A 24,470-nucleotide genomic window follows, 5' to 3' on the forward strand; every position below is an offset into this window, starting at 1 on the left:
TTTAAGTCCATTGCTTCTTGTTCTATCCTTAGAGACTAAGGTGAACAAGTTTTCTCCCTCCTCCTTATGACACCCTTTTAGATATCTGAAAACTGCTATCATGTCCCCTCTCAGTCTTCTCTTTTCCAAACTAAACAAACCCAATTCTTTCAGCCTTCCTTCATAGGTCATGTTCTCAAGACCTTTAATCATTCTTGTTGCTCTTCTCTGGACCCTCTCCAGTTTCTCCACATCTTTCTTGAAATGCGGTGCCCAGAACTGGACACAATACTCCAGTTGAGGCCTAACCAGCGCAGAGTAGAGCGGAAGAATGACTTCTCGTGTCTTGCTTACACACACCTGTTAATACATCCCAGAATCACGTTTGCTTTTTTTGCAACAGCATCACACTATTGACTCATATTTAGCTTGTGGTCCACTATAACCCCTAGATCCCTTTCTGCCGTACTCCTTCCTAGACAGTCTCTTCCCATTCTGTATGTGTGAAACTGATTTTTCCTTCCTAACTGGAGCACTTTGCATTTGTCTTTGTTAAACTTCATCCTGTTTACCTCAGACCATTTCTCCAATTTGTCCAGATCATTTTGAATTATGACCCTGTCCTCCAAAGCAGTTGCAATCCCTCCCAGTTTGGTATCATCTGCAAACTTAATAAGCGTACTTTCTATGCCAATAGCTAAGTCGTTAATGAAGTTATTGAACAGAGCCGGTCCCAAAACAGACCCCTGTGGAACCACACTTGTTATGCCTTTCCAGCAGGATTGGGAACCATTAATAACAATCTTTGAGTACGGTTATCCAGCCAGTTATGCACCCTCCTTATAGTAGCCCCATCTAAGTTGTATTTGCCTAGTTCATTGATAAGAATATCATGCGAGACCATATCAAATGCCTTACTAAAGTCTAGGTATACCACATCCACAGCTTCTCCCTTATCCACAAGACTCGTTATCCTATCAAAGAAAGCTATCAGATTGGTTTGACACGATTTGTTCTTTACAAATCCATGCTGGCTATTCCCTATCACCTTACCACCTTCCAAGTGTTTGCAGATGATTTCCTTAATTACTTGCTCCATTATCTCCCCTGGCACAGAAGTTAAACTAACTGGTCTGTAGTTTCCTGGGTTGTTTTTATTTCCCTTTTTATAGATGGGCACTATATTTGCCCTTTTCCAGTCTTCTGGAATCTCTCCCGTCTCCCATGATTTTCCAAAGATAATAGCTAGAGGCTCAGATACCTCCTCTATTAGCTCCTTGAGTATTCTAGGATGCATTTCATCAGGCCCTGGTGACTTGCAGGCATCTAATTTTTCTAAGTGATTTTTAACTTGTTCTTTTTTTATTTTATCTGCTAAACCTACCCCCTTCCCATTAGCATTCACTATGTTAGGCATTCCTTCAGACTTTTCTTGCAAAATCCAGCTGATTGAAAAACATGTATAGCAGCTTGTTAATCCTGTTGTTTTCAGGATATTGATATGAAGTTGAACACATTGAATGTTCAGAACTTACTTAGAGGTGTGGCAGTATCCACAATACTGGATCTGCTCACTGCTAGTTCCTATCAGAGCTGGTGTCCGAGTGCTCTGAACAAATGGGAAGGCTGGTTGTACACGTGACGTTGTAAGTGAGAACATACAGGACTTTCTCCATTATATAGCCCATGTATATTTAACAAGTGCTCGTTTGATTGATATCTGCAGCAAGCTAGGTGGCCATGGCTTTCAGTTGAGCTCTGTGTGCCTTCATAGTTGCCCACCTGGCCTGAATAAACTCTTTATCCCAGTTGCCTTCCCACCATTTGGCTAACTTTGGAAGTAATCAGACTTTTGCTTGATCTTTATTTGGTTTATATTTAACAGGAACTGCAAGCTGAGTAACAGCAATTTTTCAATGGCTTCCGTGGATATTCTGTACATCGATATCACAAGAAGGTGGAATAGTATGGGACTAGACCAAAGAGAATCAGGTAATTCCATTCCATTCTGGGAGAGTATGTAAGCTTCTGTTTCTAGATAGCTTTTGCCCTCATAAGTGCACACCCAGCTTCCACTAATATTTGTGGGAACGGTGCCTCTGCATCTGACTGCAGAATTTGGCCCATTAGTTCTATACTAGCTTCCCTTCATGTGTAGGGTAGGTCATCCTTGTTTTCAGGTCCTCATTGGACTTGGGTTTCACAAAGCCTCCCTTTTTGTGCTTGCAATTTTGCAAGTGTAATTTTGGTTTTTGGAGGTGCATTTACTGTCATCTGCACCTGCAAACTCATCTGGTGTTTGAAGGCACTTTGCCTTCAGCCTTGCACTGAATCCAAGGCACTTACCAATAACCTGTTAATGCACATGCTGAAGTGCCTTACATTTATGTTCACATAAGCAGATGCTGTGATGCCTCATCCAGGTCCACCAAATCCATAGTATCCTTAATAACACCAGTGAAGTCTCCATTCTAGCATAACGTGGTGCACCCTGCATTCAGACAGTAATTCACACAGCTAACAAAAAAGACATCAATTCAAGAGCTCCAAACAGATATGTCTAGCTGCTTTGTTGGTCAGTTCTGCTCCCCGATTGGGTATTTTTGGTAAAATCCAAGTACTGCATTCATTTACTTTTCAAATGGCAGGTTCCACCCTACAGCTCCTCATTCTCTGTCCTTGGCTTTGTGATGAGCAAGGAATGTATGATGCATTGTAGCAGGAACTTACACTACACCTCAGCTGTTAAATTGGCTCCAAATGTAAATGATATCAAAAAGCTTGTTTTTTTCAAAAGAGAAATTCATTAAATAACAAAATTCACTGGAGCAGCAAGGTAGGTGTTCCTATCAAGGTACTGCAGATGGCAGCTAACTTACTACAGCTTTGTTGGCAATTGGGAGCGAGGCTTAAATCTGAACCTTTGAGGGTCTGTATTCATCTTAATTATCATTTTAAGGGCTAAGAGTTCTCATGTTTTAAATGAGTTCTGAAATTTTGCTGCTGCATTAAGCAAAGAAGAAGAAAATAGAAAAAGAAACCCCATCTCTAATGCTGAATATGTGTGGTAGCAGAAACATGCCTTTTTTGATTACATTATTAAATAGGGAAATTGATCAGTAGTAGCAGAAGGAAGCTGTTTTTCATGTTTATTGCTTCAAACTAGCATTGCCATCTGGCCCATTGTTAATTCTGGATTAGTTTTTCATGTTTTGTTTGCATCTTAAATTACTGTGTATAACAAAATCTGTACAGTTTGCTCGTGTAATGGTGCTAGCACAGATTGTTGGTTTGTTTATCAGTGTTTCTCTTTGTTTTGCTGACCAGAACAAGGAGATGGGAGAGAGATTTATTTTCTGTACACTCCAACTAACAACATCCTCCTCCTCTCTGGCTTCCCTCACACCTCCATTTCCTCCTCTGGCCCACACAAAATGCAGCATCTGAGATCATCTTCTCACTCCCCCTCTACCACCTACCCAGGTTCAAGCTTCTTGTCTTAATTCTGTCCCTTCCTGCTTAACCAATCTGTTCTCTCCTTGTGTTGCTGCCTCATCCTCTGGGCTCTACTGGTTATGCCAGCCTCAGTTGCCACTTGTCTGCTCCGTCCACCACTGCCTTCCCACTGTCTCCGGGTGACACCCTTTATGCATGACAATGATCAGTTACACTGCTACCCTCTCCTGTGTCATATCCCTTCTCAAAACCCACTTTTGCCATGATGTCTTAAAGATATCAGCAAATGTTTAGTGGCTAGGCTGAGTGCAGATGGGGAAAGTCCGATTTATCTATGTAGTTAGAAAACTAGCACCTCCCCAACAAGTGTCCCTAAAAATATATCCATTTGATTGGCTCCCTCACTCCCCTTCCTGTGTTTCTTGTCTGCTTAGACTGTCAGCTGCTTGGGGTAGGGGGAGTTCCTGTCTGTGGGCATGTCCAGTACTGTGAGCCTTCCCAGTCCTGATTGGAGGCTTGGGGAGCTGCCGTTATATTAAATAATACGAATATTTGCTTAGTCTCTTCACGTTGTTCTGGCTGGACCTTAAGGGCTAATTCAGTTCTCATGGAAGCAGATGCTACTTACTGAAGACTGTGGAGTTGCAATTGCTTATACCAGTTCCGAGTTTAGTCCTAAAGCCGTGGGGCTTGATAATGCAGGAGAATGATAATGGGATATGGAGCCTTTCACTTCTAAGGTACTAATGGGGTTTAGCCCTTTAAAGTAGGGGGTTTCATGGTACATGATTGTAATTAAGACAGACCATTCAGTCTTTCCCAGCCTACTCCATCTTGACAATCTTGCACTGGAATGTGTGTGGATAAATAGGACTAGAGGCCAAACTATTCCAAAGTGACTAGTGATTTTGGGTGCCCAATTTGAGACCGAGAGTGGATTCTCAGGACACTGGGGAAATCTGGCCCCTCTTGGGTGTCTCAGGTTGGACACCCAAAAATCATTAGTCACTCTTGACACTCTTGGCCAGTCTGGCACTTTTCCCAACTAATGTCCTGTCAATCTTCTTTTCTTTACATGTGCTTTAGCAGTGAGGATTTTGTTCCTTGCTCTGCAGAATTCCCTTATCTAAAGCAGAGTATTATTACTATGTATTACTCTTATTAAACATTTATACTGCAATAGTGTTTAGAAGCCCCCAGCAGGGTTAGAGCCTGATAGTGTTATGTGCTGTATAATCTCCTATAAAGTCACAATCCCTGTCCCAAAAAGCTTGTCATCTAAGAATACAGTTCCCCTCAGCTTTGCAGGGGCAGAAGAGTTGGACCTAAAATGTTTATACTAGATTGCTACCTTTATTCCCACCAGTATCAGCTTTATACTTTGTCTTACTCTACATACCAACCATGTACAGTAGACTAGTTTTTGGTATATCTCACAAGTCTGTTTTGAAGCTCTAAAGGGGCCCCTTTATGCATGCATAGAATTTCCAATAAGCTTAATGAAACTTATGTGCACACAACAAGGGAAGAATAAACTCCTTATGTCTGATACTTGTCTGAATGAAGATAAACCTGCATGGAGGGGAGCTAGAGCTGAACAGACTCCCACGTAGGACCCATAAAGGAAGCGAGAGTGTTAAAAGGCCAATTAAACCCCCCACGTTTAGAAAATGATGACATTTATTTTAAAAATGACTTTTTTCTCTATTAGAGTTTTACTATGTACTCGGGACGCTGATGAAACTGAACAATAGGTATCTCTAAATAGCTTCTCTGCTGCTCATGAGCCAATCTAATTGTCATTTTTATTAAAAATGTTAAAGGCTTGGGTTTATAATGTCCTCATGTAACTTTTGTTGTGGAAGTGGAAATGTGAATGACAGTATTGTCAACCAAAGGGGTTTGGAACCCCTAACTGCATACAGGCAAATAAAGCAAAAAAATTATGTGAAACTAGCCATGCCGAGACAGTTATTAGATGTAAGCTCTCCTCATCAGTCATGTTCCGGGGTTTGTGGCATATCTGCAGCCTGTTGAGAAACAAAAGTGCAGAGCACCCGGGGGAGGTCTGCCCGTTGGGTTTTATACCTCAGGAGCACGCAGAGTAGGCAGCCATGAAGGGCAGTGGGCCAAAGTCAGTCAGGATATAAGCCGCAGCATAAATTCCACATCAGGTACAAACCAATCCTGAAATGGATGTAAATGGCAAAGCAGAACAACTTGTACCCAGTCTAGTGAGTGCAGAATTACTGAGACGCTCCTTCAAAGTGGTGGGAGGGTGTGAAGGGTTGACACGCTACATAATTTCCTTCTCCCCCTTTGCCTTCTTGCCTTCTACCATTCTGCCCTAGTGCATGGAAAACCCTTCCTCATTTTGATCTCTTCTACAGACCCACTTCTTCCCTGAGGTCCATATGGCACACACAGAAAAGTACTGGATCAAGAGATAAACCATAAAGTCCTTCCTCTGGCTCTCCCAGGGCCTCTTATCTTTCTGTGTCTTGTCTTGTAGTCTGTAGGGCCTTGGCGACAGCAACAGTCTTGATGCTTGTGTTTTGTAGAATGCTAACCTCAGTGTCAAATAACAGCAAGAAAATGGAGCAGGGAACCAATTTTATCCTATTCTCTCCCCTGAGTCGCTTGTTTTGCTACAACCACCCCCCTGCATGGAACTCAGCCTAGTTTTGCATATCCACCAAATGCCATCAGTCAGAGTGAGGCTGCTTTGTCATTAAAACCCACTTTCGAACTTCTTTACGTCCAACTTGTGATTTTAAACCACAGTTTAAATAAGTTCTCAATTTGACTGAGAGGCTTCGTGAGAGTTGCATCTGTTTCCATGGGCTGATGACTTTCCAGACGCAATCCGCTAGAGTCAGCTTTAGAGAAGGGCCACTCTAGGCTGAAGACATGGAAGAGCCTGTAATAACAAAATATTTACAGGCTCCCACTTCCCAGTGAGAGATGAGGAAGCACTAATCCAAGAGAGAGAGTGTGACGAGAACCCCCTCCTCCTCCTTGAGGAGAGCTCAAGTTTGATGTACCAGAAATCTTGGAGTGGAGTTTGCCAGGGCATTCTGCCACTTAGACTTCACCTTCTGTTGAACAGTCTCTGTCAGGCAAATTAGAAATTGCTCACCTGGATTTTTTGTTTAAATAAAAAATATGGCAGCTGAAAGGGAGTCAGAACAACCCCAGGGCAAAGGCTACAAACAAGGTGTTTCCGAAAGAACAGCGCTGAACCCCTTGAATCCAAAAGCCAAATGAAAAATGTTTGTTGGGGTACGAGGGTTTATTCCCGGCTTCATCACTGATTTGCTGTGTGACCCTTGGCAAGTCACTTAGCCTCTCTGTGTCACAGTCTAGTGGTCTGTAAAATGAGAGTATTCATATTTACCTTCTACACAGTGGGGCTGTGAGGTTTAATCCTTTGCTTAACTCATTAAAAGAAATCTACCAAAGTTTAATGTCCAGATTTCACCTGCCCTCTGTATGTTGCTATGTTTTCTGTATAAGTAATGAATAACAATGATAGGTTTGAGGGTCTCCAGTGAAAGGTACAGAGTCTGATGCCAGCTGGGGCAGGATTCAATACAAACTCCATTTCTCAGGCTCAAGGACTTTCTGTATAAGCTGTCCCATAGAATTCTTTGGAAGACATGTATTCTAAACAGTGGTATATTAACATGCTCAATATATTATTCACCTGATGCTTTTTGTGGCTTTACACACAGATCTTAAAAGTGGTTTCATCTCCCTTAAACAAAAGTCTCCAATGTACCACACAGATGTCTGCAGTATAAATCATATTGTTTAGCCTTAAAAACGGACCATTGTATTCAGCTGACTTCTGCCTATTCTAAGGGTTGCTATGTGTTTATTCCCTCTGCTTATATAATGGTGTTTTTGTAACTTCCTTTCAAAGGAAAACAAGCGAACTGAAATCTCAGCATTTTCCTCTTTCCTGAGTGTAGCACTTATCTTTTGCTCCCATGAAAGGGTAGACTTTCTTTTATGTAATTACTTTTTTCCCATGGTGAGCAATGGTAATAATAGATTTGAGTACACATTGATAACCCCTGGGACCTAGAGTTGAGTGCACACACATAAATCATTGGGTTGACTTTGGTTTTAACATTTTCTATATTTAAGCATAGAGGAGGGTTTTTTCCTCAAAAATCTTTGCAAAATTCATTTCCCAAATTGATTAATTTACAATTTTGTACTAAATGCTCAGCAAATTACTGCTGCACCATTAAATGACTTTGCAATATCAGACAGTGGAGATGCTATTATGATGGCTGCATTTTCTGCTATTTAACGTAAATTGCATTATGTATTTTCCTGCGGTCACCAAAGAAAATGATTTGCTTATGAGAAGGTTTCGCTACTAGAGATAGACAATAATTTTCTTCCGTTAATTCTTGTCTGGATTAAGCTCTGTAAAATAGGAAACAAAGCTGCTTGCTCTTGTGTACCCTCAAAATATTATTATTATTATTATTATTATTATTATGCGAATTTATATGGCACCCATCACCATGGCATCTGAGCATGAGGCTCAAATGGAGAAAATCAAGGGACCCCTGCTGTCGACTGTCTTCTTCTTATGCCAGTATTAAAATAGCCAGCCCAACACTGTTGCTTGGTATCCTTTGTTATGTTCCTCTCCAATGGAGTAGATTAAACTCTGCTGGGTAAATTTTGTTTCTTTTGTGGTTGCTGAGCACACACCACTCCAGTTGGGAGCTGCTGGTGCTCAGCATTTCTGGGAATCAACACAGTTGTCAGCTTGGACACCGTAGAATGGAAATCCCAGAATCAGTGGCCCCTTTTGTAAAATTTGGCCCTTGGTGAGCATTTTGGATTCAAATGATCACTTATGAAAAAAGCAACAGAATGTGGGCTACATGCTGAAGGTTACACCTGTGTTTACACTAACTAGCCTCTGGATTATGTAATCAAAGACACATTGCTTTGTGCTAGTAAAAAGGGTTGGAGACTGTTGATAGGTAATGTGATCTTATATATTTAAAAAATTTTCAGAAGTTTTTATCTTCTCTGAGTATCTATGATCACTTTACCTGTTAACGGTCTTGCCACCCTTTTTTATTAGTGGGAGACAAGGTTTGCTTTCCTCAATAAATAATTAAGAATGCTGCAAAATCATGTTTCTGTAACTAAACAAATCACTTCTGCATAATACATTTTTAAAACATGAGCAGTCAATCGTATTCTACACACCCAAAGTCCCATAAGACAATCACAATGAACGATGAGTTGATGCTGTGACATCTTCAGCTAAATTAGCAATACTCTAGGCAATGTGTGTCTGTATTCTGGTGAAATATAAATTACATTGTTTAATGGGAGTCCAGGCTGACCTTTCAGTCTGGACTAGCCTCAGCTTGCTAATCACCATTCTTAGTGAGCTGGCTTGTCTGTCATTTAATGAAACGAAGAAAGCGTACTTCTGTCTGATAGTTTGTTAGTTTCACTAGCCTGGCTTTAGTGGGTAATGATTTCCCTACTTGCTCCGTTCACATGTGTAAACCTGAGACATACTAATTTGTCAAGATAGCAGAGTTCAGAGGTGATTTTCTTGTTGCAGTAATGGCTTAAATATATCGAGTGTTTTATAACTTAAGCTCTAAAATCGCTATCACATTCCAATAAGAAAATCAGGCCATATGTTTCTGACAGCTGCTTAGTAGCTTTTGTGAAATAAGTCTGGTGTTTTTTTACTGGACAGGTGTCCCCATCTCAAAAAATACCATTGCCATTGGCACCTTTGTTGGCAGTGATAGCTGTAAAACTATGGATGGAATGATTATAGAGACCTAATACCTTCACAATGACAAAGGTGGTGTTTCAAGGTGAGAATTGAGTCACAGTGGGGCGTTTGAGGGAACCTTGCATTGCCACTGCCTGTTGTATAGCACTTGCTCTATGAATCAGAAAGGAAGGATGGTCCGGTGGTTCGGCACTAGCCTAGGTCTTGGGAGACCCAGATTCAGTCCCTACTCTGCCACAGACTCCATTTGTGACTTGGGTAAGTCACTTACCCGCTCTGTGCCTTAGTTCCCATCTGAACAAGGGAGATAATAGCACTGCCATGCCTCAGAGGGGGGTTGTGATGAAGATAAATACACTAAGGATTGTGAGGCACTTTGAATTCTGCTGATGAAAAGCACTGTATCAGAGTTAGGTGGTATTAGTTTAGTTTATTATTAAGCAAGCATTTGAGTCTAAAAAGCTGTCAGGCTATTATCTTTCAACTAAGACCAAAACCTAGTGTACTTAGAACATAAAAACAACACCCCCAATAAAAAACACACAACCCCCCCTCCACACACACGTATATTTATTCTAATTATACACATACATGTGTGCATGTACATAATTTTTTTTTTTAAGGAACAAAGCGGTGGAATAATAAAAAATCACTCCAGCTGAGAATTCCTTTCCATGATTTATCAGTATTTTATTTCTACAAAATGGCTCTTATCTCTCTCCTACATAAACACCAAGTGTCTCAATGATACACAATGGTAATTTGCTAGAATGTGGCCAGATATCACACCTGTAAAAATACTTAGATCCTGCTGAAGATCTAAAAGTGCTTCACAGATGTTAATGAAGCCTGCACCCTTAGACAAGTATTATTTTACCTAGTTTATAAGAAGATAAACTCTACTGTATATTAACCTTATATATAACAGCTGCCATACACATCAGGCACACAGAGTAATACATAAAATATATTGCTCAAAGGAGTGATAAAGGGGACAAATGTAGTCCTAATATCAGAGGGAAAAATTGAATATATATTACAAATAAGATAGTATTCATCAGATGTTTAATAATGTCTGAATCGCTGCACTGTACTTGGTATAGCTACATTAGGAACCCCCTGATTTTTACAATCACAAAACAGTAACGAGGTTTCCAGGTGCTCAAAGTACTGTCTGTACAGAGGGAGGGGTGGTGGTGTTTCTACAGAGAGGAATCGTACAGAAAACCTGCAGATTGCTCTTTAGAATTTCACTGTGTGACCAAGTCTTTTATTTTAAATTAGTTGACAGAACTGTATTAGCAAAAGAATCACAGGCAGGAGAACCTTCAAGCCCAGGATTTCAGCATCCAAGACTTACCAGATTTGTTTAGGGTTACAGTGAACCAGAAGTTTTAAGGAAAAAATAAAAATGGAATGTAATATTTCTGTATATAATAATCTTCCTGAACTATCTGTGGCAATTTGGCTTTGAATTTGGCCCACTTCCAACTGTAAATCAAACAATAGCTGTTTCTGTTATTGTAAAACAGCAGCTTCTAACTTTTTCCATTAAATACTCTGCATGAGTGTCACTTATGGGGGGGGGAATATGTATGCTACCGAATCGGCCCTTTTCCCCACATGATAGCTCACCATGACTGATAAAATAATTTACTGAGCTGGCAGCTGCTGCTGTCAGATAACCCAACAATTTCTTTGCAAGCTGTTTCACCACAGAGCTTGTAAGTGACCCCAATTGCAGTCTTATTTAAGAGAAATTATACTTCAGACTGTAATTGTAATGTTTAAAAAGATGCTTTTTCTTGCAACATCAATAAACCTAAATTGAGTTTTAAAAAAAACCCTCAGCATCTGATCTTAAAATAATCCCCTTAAGTGTGTGCTCTAACTGGGTGAGCAAGTTACGATGCAAACCAGATATGACAGCTCCTTGTTGCTGACATTCTGAAAAGGTACGGCGGTGCATAGGTCCTTAATTAAGAATTAAATAGGGTATTACGGCAAGGTTCCAAAATGCAGGAATTAGCCACCCTTTCCCTTGGCCATTGTAACATGCTGTTAATGTGATGCAATCAGAGGACACCTTAGAAGTCCTGTTTCTGCAGCGTCTGGCTTCTCTGCAGGTTGCTTGGGGGAAGCTGAACTTTGCCGCGGAATCTTTGCCATTGCTCTTCTTTCCCTTATTGCACACTCCAAGAGCTTGGGTTTCCTGCAATTTCAACAGATCATCTGTGCTAGAGGGCTCTGTTCAGGTTAAGCAGAATCTCTTTCCTGATATCAGTGAAATTACACACTCACCTGGGAGATATGTAGAAAAGTCCCACAAGTAATGTTAGCAGACTCTTTTCTTGGAGCGGACTGGGGAAGCCAGTCCTTTAGAATAACTGAGGTGCATGTGATCAATCTGCTGTGTGCCTTCGTCTGTCCCACCTTGGGATGTGAACTTCCCATCGTACACATTTAAGAAGGGGTGGGAGTTAGTACTTGGATAGGAGACCTAAAGGAGAACCCAGCTTTTTGGAGGCAGTGGTGATGGTGATCCAGTAAGGGGTTCTTGCCTCTGTGTCCATACTATGCTGTGTGTATGGCTGGAGGGGCCATCTCCTGGATGAGAGAGAAATCTGAGCGCCTAACCCCTTCTGGTTGTTAAAGATCTCAGGGCACCTCTCATTAAAACAGGGGCGTTAACACTGGTGTTTCAGCTGAATGTTTAGTCTTACCAAGGCAGGGATGAAGAAGGCAGCAGGAGCTAAGGGCTGTTGTTGGGGAGGAGAGAGAATCTGAGTATTCATCTGCAATCCCTAATGAAGAATATTCAAGTCAAAGTACCAGTCCTTAGTGCGGTAAGGACTGACGGGAAACATCTAAAGAATGCAAAACCATTGCAGGAGCAGCTTTCCCTGGAGCCAGAGAAAGAGACTTTAGAAAAGCCAAAGTAGGCCAGCTGCTGCTGCAGAGAACCCATCCGAGCACTTAGATGGCATGAGCTGAATAGCCCATCTGTGCCCACATGCAGGTTCCAGTCTTTGCACTTGGCCTGTGAAGTACTGTGTGGCCAGCCAGGCCCCAACCTCCCATTTGTGGCCTCCTTTAGTTAGAAAGGAAAAGCGTCTGCAAAGAATCGCGGACTGGAAAGTTGTGCTTTTGCATGTGCAACAACAGAGTGTCAATTTACAAAAAAATGGAGGGACTGAGTTGCTGAAAGGAGTGATGGTGGAACCATGGAGCCTTTCACTTCCAGGTGCCAGTTCGAATCCAGCTTAGGTCAGTAGAGACCAAGTTGTTACCATCTGATGGCTGTTTGGTGACGTATGTGAAACAAGTTGGTGAGTCCCAGTCCAGTTCCTAGTGGAGAAGTGTCCACATTGCCAACACCACTACCAGGACTGTCACTAATTGGTAGCCTTAGTGGGCATCTCAGCAGAAAGGCCAGGTATGGGTGGCTGCACAGGGCAGTGTCAGCAGAAAGGACAGGAAGTTTAGGATAACTCACTTGTACATTACTGAGGGCACCCATTAATGGGACCAGGTTTACAGAGCCATAAACCTAAACACCCTGAAATCTGTAGTGTGTTCAGATCTGAGATTTTGGTTTGGTCCCATCTCTAAGAAAGCAAAGTTTAAAATGACACATTTCAGTTGCACATATGACTTGTTTTTCCCTTGGGCAGATTATATTCTCTGGAGCTCAGCATGTGAGTATGTGTCAGACTCAATTTCAATGTAATGTCTGAAGCAACAAGAATCAGGGCTGATCTTGTGTCAATTCAATTTCACAACCTCTTAGAATCAATAGTTCCTGTAGCCATTTACCTCCAGATGCCAGACTATCAGGTCAGACTGATGCTTGTAGAGATCACAGCATATCCTTATGAATAGCTTCTACTTTCAGGAATGTCACCCATCTATAACCCAATTTGGGCATGTTTGCTATTCTGGGACACTTCTTTTAAATCTTTGAGCTGTTTGATTTATGTGTCAAATACAAGGAAAATGTCTCATTTTGGTCTTTGAAGGGCAGAGGATGGGTGTGTGTTTGTGACCATTCTAGGCAGTTGCTGCTTGAATTAAAAAGGAATTAACTAATAGCACGCGCGAGAGAGAGAGAGAGATGGAGTGTGTATATACACATCCAGTCTTTGGGATGAACAGGGGTATAGAAATGAGACATACTAGATTAAAAGACTGCAGCATGTGAGAGAAGTCTGTGCCACGATTCTAATCTAAACTCTCTTCTTATTTGAAGGGATGTGCTTGCAAGCCTTCATAGAAGCTTTCTTTTGCCTGGCTCAGAGAAGATACAAGTCACTCCCACTTCATGAGCAAGTGGCATCATTGATTGATTTCTGTGAATACCATCTAGCCATCCTCGATGAGAAGCGCCTGGTTTGCAGCCGAGGAATAACGGAACGCCGAGCAGCGCTGGTTACCTGTCAGCCAGATGGACTCCACCTCACGGCAGCTACTCATGCGCCTCTCCTGAACCGCATGACTGCTGCCAATAAACTTACAGATTATAGAAATCATCGGTCTTGATGGGCACTATCAAGGAAAAAAGACAATGACAGGGCTGGAAACTGATCCCTGATCACATGCTGCAGGAGGTGAAACACGGGCTCTTGAGTTCTTCCATCTGACAGTCACCGTAATGTATTACAGCTTTCCCTGATTTATGCTCTTCAGAAGTGACTGTTGCAAACTTTCCCTTCCACGTAATGACTCTCAGTGGAAATGACTGTTATTTATTATTTCCCCAGTGGACATACAAAATAGCTGAAATGACAAACTGCGTCTTTTATTCAGAGTTTATAGAAAATCATTTATGAAGACAAAGGGGCAAAAATGCAACGTTACAATAACTGGCATCATGGGGTTGATAGCACTGACTGAGAGGGGCAATCTCAGAGAAGGCATTTCAGCTCAGTAATGCCTTGGAGAAGCCAATTTCTACAACACGAGCAACATGTTTTTGAGCCGCGCTGTGTGTTCTGGACATTGTTTTGAAACCAAGTAAGGAGATGCAAACTGGCATTTCTAAATTGTGTGCGTTTTTAAAAACTAAAACCCAAAATTATGCATTTGATCACATTTTAGGCTTTGTCGCTCTCTTATGAGGATTTAACTGTATTTTGTTTTTTGTGTATTGATACAGATTTTGTCTGTTGGGTGCCGGCAGCTACATACTAGATTTTTAAAAAAAGTTAATCCTAAAGCGCTGAAATCATAACCACTTTTGGGGTCCAGCTCTTTGTACACAGCCTTTGTTACTCCAACTGCTCTTATAGGTCAAAAGAAAAGGTTAAAATGGCTACCAATCCTACCCACCCGTATACCCAAAACCAGCTCCATTAAGTTCTCTAAATAGATAGGTGGTACTTCAGCAGGACTGCATGCATATGGATTGATGAGCACTGATCCTGCAAAGAGAACTGCAAAGGCTCACCCCAACATTGTTCTCTTTTCAGGGTCAGGGCCTGGGAGCCAGATCTAAAGCCCAGGGAAGTCAGTGGGGCTTAAGTGGCCTCTGGATCAGGCCTAGGTGAGTCACAGTTGTCAGGATCAGATACTAGTTATGATCTTCATGGCCTTGAACGGTTGAGGACCCCGCCACTCAGATCTCCAGTTTCCCATGGTCCCAACACAATTAATAAAAAAATGTGGATTGATCCAAGCATTTCATCTTCTGGGACAAGTGTGAGGGCATTCTTGGCTGAAGGCCTCTGTGAGAACCCGAGTTTGAATTCAGAGCACAGCACTCTTCACTCCCACTGGGTTGGGAGCTGAGGGCACTTAGCATCATGTAGAGTTAGGCCCATAGGGCCTGAAAGCAAAGCCGGTTGAAGTCAATGGAAGACTCCCATTAGTTTGGATTAGTCCCTTAGTTAGGCCTTGATGTTAATATTATGGCAAACCTCTGAATTCATTAAGATCTGGGTCAGGTCCTCAGTGGGTGTAGATTGGTGTAGCTCCATCTGACTGAGAGGCTTTCAGGGCATCTGGGCACCGTTACAGCAACAACAAAGGGCAATGCTCTGGGGCCAGACCGCAAATTAAAATGAAGTTACGTGATTCTATTGTTTGGTCCTTTGGAGAGGAAAACAACTAGAATTGTTCATTACGTATAGTGCTTTATTTACTGCATGAGCACTAGCTCTGTGCCACTGCATATTACCCTGTAACTATGTTCTGCAGATAGGAGCAATTCCATACTTGGTTTTTTATTTTAATCATTATTTGAACAGCTCCTGTACATATTTTCTCTGTCCTTGTAGCATGTTCTGGCCAGCATTCAATGCTGTCATTCCTATTCTGTCACAGTACAGCACCGGCCTGGGCAGAGCTAGTTTTGCAAGTGTCTGTTACTGTAACTCATGGATTTTGCAGTAGAAAGCGAGACTAATTGCATATTGGATTTTTTTGCTATCATTTTGGGACCAGGAATGGTACCTAGAGCTGTACCTTTTCATAGGTCCTCAAATTTCTCTTTAAAAAATATCTATTAGAACAAAGATGTACAAGAGAATACAGTCATCCTTGCTGGATTAGGTTACTAGATTTCTTTTTAAACACAATTCTATAGTTTACTCCTATTTCATAGGAGAGAAGTCGTGGGACCCACTAGTCTGCTCTCCCATTGACCTTACTGGGGGCTAGCCTCAGCAAGACTGTGACACTTAGAACGTCGGTACTGTTGACAAGGAACCTTCCATGTATAATTGCAGCTAATGGTAATGCACTTACCCAATGGCTGCAGGAAAAAATCCTTTCTTTTAGTCTTTAGAATTCAAGAACCAGGGCTAATTTGAAAGCTGTCCATGCTGTGACCTAGCTAGCCTAGTTCCAGGGCATGAAGAGGAGGAAGGATGGCCTAGTGTTGAAGGCATTCTGGGACTTGAATGGCATGGGTTCAATTCCGTACTCTGCCACTGTCTTTCTCAGAGACCCTGGGCAAGTCAGTTTGTCCGTGCCTCAGTTTCCCATCTGTAATACAGCAATAATAGCACTGTTCTACCTCACAGGGATAATGTGAGGATAAATACAGTAAAGATGGTGAGGTGCTCAGATACTGTGGTGGCGGGTGTTGTACAAGGATCTAAGATGGGACAGGATGGGCCCCGCAAGCAGATCTGTGATAAAATTGCCTATTTTTCAGTAAATTTCAGCAAAATGTTAGTAATTATCTACTAGATTTTATTACAAAAATTGTTGCTATTTGCAAAAAAGATTTTGAATGGTATGTTTTGAAATTAAAATTTCAGCAGTTTTTGCTTTGAAACTTGATCTTTGATTAAATTTCAGAATTTCAAATTTTGAAATTTGATGTTTCCTCTTTATAATAGGATTGAGGTAACTCAATAATCAAGCAAAAAAAGGCTTGATTATTTTAATAGGTGTTTTCATTAAGCTGGTTATGGTTTGGTAAAAAAAGAAAACTGCAAATCTCAGAATTTCCCAAGTGGTATTGTAGCTGTGTGGGTCCCAAGTGATGAGAGACATGGTAGCTGAGATAATAGCTTTTATTGGAAATTGCTCCAATAAAAGATATTAACTCACCTACCTCATCTCTCAATTGTCAGAGGTAATCAGGTGAATTCATTCCTTCACATGTAGCATGCTAGCAAAAAGCTTGGGCATCAGTTAAGTCCCACTTAAGCCTACATGGGGTTGCAGTGAGTGTAACTAAAGACAGGATTTGACCCACTGTCTTTATTGTGATATTTAATTAAATTCTGTGTGTAGTCTGCATAGCCTATCGTCTCCCAGACACCACAACGAGATCCCTGGGACCCCCATGCTCTTGTCCCCTTAACAGAGGTGAGAGAATGATAATACTTCATTGTCAGACTGATAGTGGTGATCTTTACACTGATATTAGACTACCTCTTGAGGTTTCAGAGTTCTATTAAACATCACTAAGGTCACCATTGTTGGGGTTTTCTCCCAGATGGAGTTCTGTGGTGCTGAACTCCTACACAAGATGTTACACAATGAAATACCGTACGTGATCCTGTACTCCATCAATACCTCAGGGCACCACAGAGGAAGCTTCCTGTTGGGCAACACAAATGGAGAGGGGAGATTGGCTTTTGTATTGACTGCAGTAGAGGATATGTTAGTTCTAGAATAAGAGAAAGAGGCAGGAAAATCTGCACACCCTATTTTAAAGACAAGCAGAATGTCTTGGGAAAATTGTATAACAATCTTTGCTTATGGACCAGAAGATTTGGGACAGTTTCTCACTCTCTAGGTTTTTATATACATCCTTCACTGTGGTACCTGAGGGCTTCCCAAAATAATATATCCCCTTTTCCTAAATATTTCAGATTTTGCCTTCATGCAATGGGCTGAAGGCACATCAGTGGTGTCAGACTGTTTTTTTCTGTCTCCCTTTGGACCTACGCATTCTATCCTCTAACCTGCTGTCCTTTAGGATGATGAAAAGCCCCAAAGAGTACAGTATATTTTGATTTCACATGCATTTTAACAGAAAAGTTACTGTTTCCAGTTTTAAGGGCATGCAGAAAATCAGATACAGTACTGCAGTGAAGGGCATATTAGAAATACCAGAGATTACCCAAGATTTTATGTCTCCTCTGAAAATGACCTTTGGGGGTACATTTCCGCTGCAGTGGAGGATTTAGCATCTTGACACCTATTTTAATATAATGGGCTAAATGAATTTACACAAGCAACATTTAGAATTTATGCTCTTGATTGGAAAAAAGCTGCATGCAGCCTATAACTGCCTACTAATGGTAGTCAGTAGCGGTACTGCAGAGTGCAGTAAGAAGACAAACGGAGCCAATTAGAAATAATATGAACTGGACCATGTTAATGTCAGATGGCACAGCACTTTTATCTTCTCAGACTTGTCCTCTCCTTTTTTTTAAGGGCAAATCTTTTCTCCTGCAATGGCCAGACTGCTTGAAATGTTTTGTGTGTTGTGCAGTGAAGAGTGTAATTTTAGGCTGAAGCCACCATCCTCAGCCTTGTTTAAGTTTCATAAAGATAATTGCAGGATGAAGATAAAATGCCATGCTCCAAGTTTTGGCATCTGTCAAAACAGATGAAGCTGAAAGGATCTTTTTTTCACACTTTCATTGTAATATGTTTGAAGACATTCACAAGTTGAAAAATGGTTACTTCTCATTCTGTGGCATCTGGCATTTGTCTTGCGATTGGCAGTGTGTTACTAGAAAATAGCATACAGTTTCTCTCATCTTGATTGATGTCCTATACAGACAGTCTTGTATAAGAGTTGGATTTGAAATGTTATGAATGTGAGTGCCTTTCCTAGATCTTTCAAGTGGTACAATCTATGCCCTGAAATATCCATTTTTCTCATCTCATAACCGTGCTCCCTGTATCTAGGTGAGATACAAAACTGCAGTTTGTAATAAACTCAGATGAGGGGTCTCTGTATGTTTCCACTCTTTATTGGCTCTTATGGATGTAATAGAGATTTTCAGAGCTTGTATCTATTTCTTGCTTATGTGATATCTTAAAAGACAAAGAATGCTTCGTAGAATAGTCAACACGTTCAGTTACCTATCACTGGTAACCCAAAGTTCACGTATTTATGCAACTGGGAAACTGCATGACCTGTTATTCCCTGTAGAGAATATATAGAACAGGGCTGTTCTTTGGGGACTTAATGGCAAAGTCACATTCCCACTCTGCCCCATCCTCCAGTTCTGGCAATTTCTTCTGAATGTTATTTAGAGTCCAAAGCAAAATGAATTTTACATAACCCTTGGGCTAGTGCAGTCTGCACACAAAAAATGACCAGAGAGGTTTAATTCAGGATATGAATGCTAATGTCCTGATGTTAATCAGTAAATCCTGATGGCTCATCCTAGGGAGAAAACCAGTAAGCGACTGGTACTTGGATGTATTTTATTAGACTGGTTATCACTGAAATCTTTCCACTCATTCATGGAAACACCATATGGAAAAATCAAGCCCGTGTTCATCACTGTCTGACCTTGTTCCATGTTTCATCACTAGCAATTGTTATGTCTGTTGGACAGTGACCATTCAGCCTCCAGGTATCACCCACTCATCTGTCGTCTGTTTTCTTTTCCACCACATGTTCTCTCTTTGTTCTGCCTAATTCCATGGCTCTGTTTTCCAGCTTGCCCATGCACACAGCAAATTGATGCTTTTATTAGCGATTTCTGTTAATTTGGCACCATGTTGAATCTATTAGTGTCATTTCTTATGTTGCTATGGAGCTTCTATTAGAATGTGACTGTCTCCTTAGTTGATTATAAAGGTGAAAACTTCCTGCTCCATCTTCTTGGTAGCAGGGTTATAGCAAGGTCCCAGAGGGCCCGGGTGCAAGAATATGTTAGGGTCCCTCTTCCCGATTCCAAAATCCACCCCCTCCAGCCCAGCCACAGCCCCAATTCAGCCACAGTTCAGCCCCTGCTTAGCTTCCCTCACAGCCCTCCTTCAGATCCCCCATAACCCTGCAGTTTTGAGCCCCACAAGCTCTCTCTCAACCCCCCTCCAGCCTCCATCAGTCCAGCCCCCAACTCCCCCAGCCCTGATCCAATCACTCCTCCTGCCCCCTACTTCCCCGATCCACCTCTCACCCTCATTTCAGGCCCCCACAAGTCTTCCCCCAGGTCCCCCCTTTGTCTGCTCCAGCTCCACTCCAGCCCCCTACTCCACCCATCCCCCCAGCTCTGATCCAGAACCCCCCAAGCGCCACTCCAACTCCCTTCCCCCATCCTCCACAGCTCCAGTCCAGCCTCCCAGCTCAGCCAGTTCTGCCTCAAAATGGCCAATGCTTTTACCTGGGGCTCCATGTCTAGAAGTGGGGGGCACATCTCCTATATCCGCCCCTTTTCCCCCTCACGCCTTCTCTGTGCATCTTTGCCGACTGCTCACGCTTGAGGTTGCCCTAACTGGAGGGGCCCCCAATCCCAGCTGCCTCCCTGTCCCGGGACCCGCTCTCCTCCGGCGGCCCCTTTCCACTGTGGTGTGGCGCAGCTGAACTTCTGCCAGTGGCATGAATAGGGATACGTGTATGCAGATAGATCTGAGCGCTCCCGTATCCTTGTGGGCCCTGGTGCAACTGAACCATTTGCACCGATGTAGCTACGTCCCAGCTTGGTAAGCGGTCATCCATCCCATCGCACTGCGCAGCTGTTGATTAGATGATTGAGCTTTGCTGTGGCTTTATTCAGTTAGCGCAAGCCCTTCAAGCCGAGAGCTGGACTCCTCTGCTACCTTTCTGCTCATTAACACAAAACCCGATCAGTTGTCCAGAGCAGATGAGCTCATTGAGCGTCTCTGTCTTTTCCTGTCTTTAGACTATAGTGCTGTGCTTTCCAGGGGGTGGGCTTTCTTAGAGCTTCATTGCACAGGAGTGCAGATGTCCTCATTAAATCCAATCCTGCCTTAATGGAGAGAGACCAACCTCCCAGCCGACCCAAATGATGCCAAGTTGTAACTGTCCTTGGTGCCGCTACTGACCGGAGCTGTACGATTTGCAGGCTCTCGTTCTCAAACCACATGCATTTTTTCCACCCAGTGAGAATGGCTTTGGTTTTTTAACCTTTGAAAGTGGATATCTTTGTGATTATAACTAACATAAGGGATAAAATAAATCAAATCTAATCTAATCTTTTCAGCTAATGTCTTGAATCAAATTTACAGAAGGGACCTCTCAGTAAATGGCACCACACAATTTCTTTTAAATCTACAGAGCTACAGTTGAAAGGTAGAGTAGATGCATTAAAACGCCATCTACACTTCACCCTGCAACCAGATATGTTGTTAGATTTCTACCAAAATCCGATTGGTTTTCTGTCTAGTCTTGCCTTGAATAACGCCAGCCTGGGAGATTCCTTGGCAGGTAGTTTTTTAAGGATAAGATATTAGCCGAGGCAGTAAACACAGTGCTGCTCTCTATTCTTTTAAAAGAATAATAATAATAGTGTATTTTAGTTATCATAAACACACATCAGAGTGTATGACATTATATTCCAGAGCCGAGCCGAATATTCTGATTTAATACATAAAGTAAGTGAGCGACTTGGAAACGTCATAAAATCCAGAAATAATTTGAGTTTAATTGAAACATCTTAGTGTAGAAGTTGTTTTCAAGTTGTCTAAGGATGTTGGCTCATCATTCATCTCTGTCAGACCGTGCTGCTGTTTCTAATAACGCCCAGCGTGGTGGGCTTGGAGTGCTGTTGTTGCTCTGACAACTTGTGCTGTTTGGAAGCTGTAAAGTTCTCCTTGACTACAAACACCCGTACTGAGAGCCAGGCGTTCTCCTTCGAGCAGACGCAGCTGTGTATCCCAGTTAGGTGTGTACGCACCGTGCGCGCTGGAGCTGGAGAATTTTGTCTAGAAGTGCCCACAGAGGTAAAGAGCTGCTCCAGGCCATACTCCCTCCCCTGGCTGTATGAGGCAGCGCCACCCAACCCCCCTCCCTTTCTCCACACTGAATGCCCACAAGATGAGACTCTGGTGCAGAGGGGACGAAGGCTGGGTACAGGGCCGGCTCTAGGCACCAGCAAACCAAGCACGTGCTTGGGGCGGCACATTTTCAAGGGCGGCATTCTGGCCATCTTTTTTTGCTTTGGGCGGCAAAAGCCTAGAGCTGGCCCTGGGTGGGTAATGGAATACACGTTTGCATCACAGCTCGAAGAACCACAGTTACAATAAGTAACCATTTCTCCTGAGTATTGTGGTGAAAGTTCTGGAGCCCTCTTCTCCCTGGTCTTTAAAGGCTGCTTGGCAATGGCAGTGCTTTCGGTGCTGGCCCCTAAAGGGTGTGGTACTGCTGGTATACAGGCTGTCTACAGCTATAAAGCAAAATCTCATCTTTAACTCTCAGTGTGAAACTACCTTTGATTTCGCTGAGCGCATCTGAGGGCAGAGTTGAGCCGAGGGAGCTGATTATCTTGTTGCTTTGAAAACAAATTGGAAATGGTACTGATGCAATTATGTCTTTCATTTACGTTTCTAACACTGAGAACCACTTGATAGAAAGTGAACACAAAAAGAGGTGTTCTGCTCTGGCCGACAGAGACACCACCAAATAGTTATTGCTTATGGAGCACGACACATCCAGGACACTTCATCAAATGCATGAGGCCAAGGTACATGCCCCTTCCCCCCCCCCCCCAGTTTTACAACTAATCGCTGACATAATTCTATTGCAAATATTGTAATGGAAATAGAGTCCAGCAAAATGTTTGGCTTCATTGAGTTAATCTTCAATCGGTCCAAATGCTGCAGCAATGGGCCTCTAATAATGAATGCAAATATTTGTGCCATCTTAAGGTCATCAGCAGAGATTAAAGTAATTGACATATCGGTGTAGCATGGAGTCAAGAGAACTCAGCACGTGTCTCTGAACACGATTGTGGGCTGTGGCGTTACAGGTGGCAACAATACCCAGAACATTTGTTGCAGGCTATGGAAGGAGAGGGGAATTTCTGAAGAGTGCTGCAGCCCTTGTGCCTCTGTTACCTGTTCATAGCTTCTCCCCACCAAGTCAATAGTCCCAGTCTCTGGCTGGCAGGCGGCAGTGTGTCTGTATGCAGCAGAGGCTGAAAATCAAAAGGACACAACCTGGCAATGAAGTTGTGCTGAGCCTACTCCTTTATGGTTCAGGATGCCAGGCAGGGAACAGAAGAGGGCCAGAACCCTCTCCGCCTTTGCAGTTGTCATGGTTGGCACTGCCAGTGACACATACTAAAACGTTTGCATTTATTAACCCAAGTGTAAACTGCAGGGATCTGAATCAGTTCAGAATGATCACTTACCAATTAAAAACTAAAGTGCTATTTGCTCTCCTCACTTGGTCCTGAAACAGTAAATGTCACTATTGTTTGTTCCACTGTATTTGTAAAATGTGGCACTTTATTGCTGTGGATAGTTTGATCTATTTAAGATATTGATTCTGTTATTGCATAGAGAGTTATGTGCTATATTTTATCATTGATATGAATGAATCATTGAATGTTTAATGCTTTAATTTTTCTGAAGTAGGAAAACAGTTTTTTTAAAAAGATTTGTGTAATGTACATAGATTATGAATCACTGATAAGATAAATTTTTGGGTAATGATCTATATATTACATATTTAGGAGCCATCTTTTAGAATGCCTGGTACAAGGTAGCCAGCTATAAAAGCAGCACGCATGTCATCATGCGCATATTTCAGTGTGGATGGAGGGAGAGGGATGGTGGGAAATGACATGTCAGAGAGAGACGTGACGTAGGTTTAAGCAGTTATTTATTCAATCTCCTAATGTGGAGATTAAAGATCACCAAAGCCCTTTAAACCACTAAACAAAATACACCCACAAGAGGAATCAATAGCAGAAAAAGTGGATTTCAGATTCTTGACTCCAAAGTTACTTCTGTTTAGTTTCTTCTCCTCAAGGTCCCATAGCACAGTGAGAAGAAAAGAGGTGAGTAACATATAATCCCAGGCCATGCTGTCTCCATTCAGCTGTGTTTCACTTTCACCTCACAAGGGAGTGACAATTCTTATGGTGCATGTACTGTGCTAGAGAACTACAAACCCCAGCATGCTTTGCAAGCGAGCTACAATTCCTATCTTTCCATGGGATAAAATTAGCTATGTAAGAAACACCTGGGTACTCCCTTCCCCCTGTATCTCTTGCTGTGTCAGTGGATTTGCTTCCAAGCCGAACAGAGGCCACAAGCCTTCTACTAGGATACGTGCCTGTGAGTAGCTGATCTCTTCCAATTACCCTGCCCAGAGCAATGGCATAGGAGCTCCCAAACCAGTAAGTAGCAGCATATGCTGTATTTACATGTTTGTATTTGTGTGGGCATGGCTTTGCTGCTGTCCTACCATACAGTATAACTAAGTAACCATCATCCATTGCTACCCTTCTTGGGGGTGATAGCATATTTTAATATTGGGGTGCTAGGGCAAACATGACTGTCAAAATCAATAACAAGTTTAACAGGTAAACTAAACAGTCATAGGAGTTGGAAACAGCCCTTTACACAGGTTAGGGCCACCCAGTAAAACAACACTAGTAGGAAGGCCTTGGGATTCCCCAGTTCAGACTGGTTCCATGTCCTCTCATCCACAGTAAGAAGGCTGCTTAGTAGCTGTGTTGTCTGCAACCCAGCCACCATACCCCCCGTGCTTTGTGTGTCCCCTTACCGACCTGTGTGTAGCACTGGGCTGCTTGTATGGCAAACACTCACTCAAACCCTAATCACTTAAAAA

At 42.3% G+C, this 24,470-nt stretch overlaps 1 protein-coding gene across 2 annotated transcripts in view; it reads left to right on the forward strand.

Moving 5' to 3' along the window:
• TTLL11 (tubulin tyrosine ligase like 11) overlaps window positions 1-13,768 on the forward strand; it is a 111,114-nt gene extending 97,346 nt beyond the window's left edge. For both annotated transcript variants that reach the window (XM_065418926.1, XM_065418927.1), the window contains 2 exons: window positions 1,865-1,971; window positions 13,479-13,768. In XM_065418926.1, coding sequence (XP_065274998.1) covers window positions 1,865-1,971; window positions 13,479-13,768 — 397 coding nt within the window. The remainder of the gene's footprint in view (window positions 1-1,864; window positions 1,972-13,478) is intronic.
• Window positions 13,769-24,470: the final 10,702 nt, after the last annotated feature.

The sequence above is a fragment of the Emys orbicularis genome, chromosome 18 (assembly GCF_028017835.1).
Source record: "Emys orbicularis isolate rEmyOrb1 chromosome 18, rEmyOrb1.hap1, whole genome shotgun sequence".
In the NCBI taxonomy this organism is placed as follows: domain Eukaryota; kingdom Metazoa; phylum Chordata; order Testudines; family Emydidae; genus Emys; species Emys orbicularis.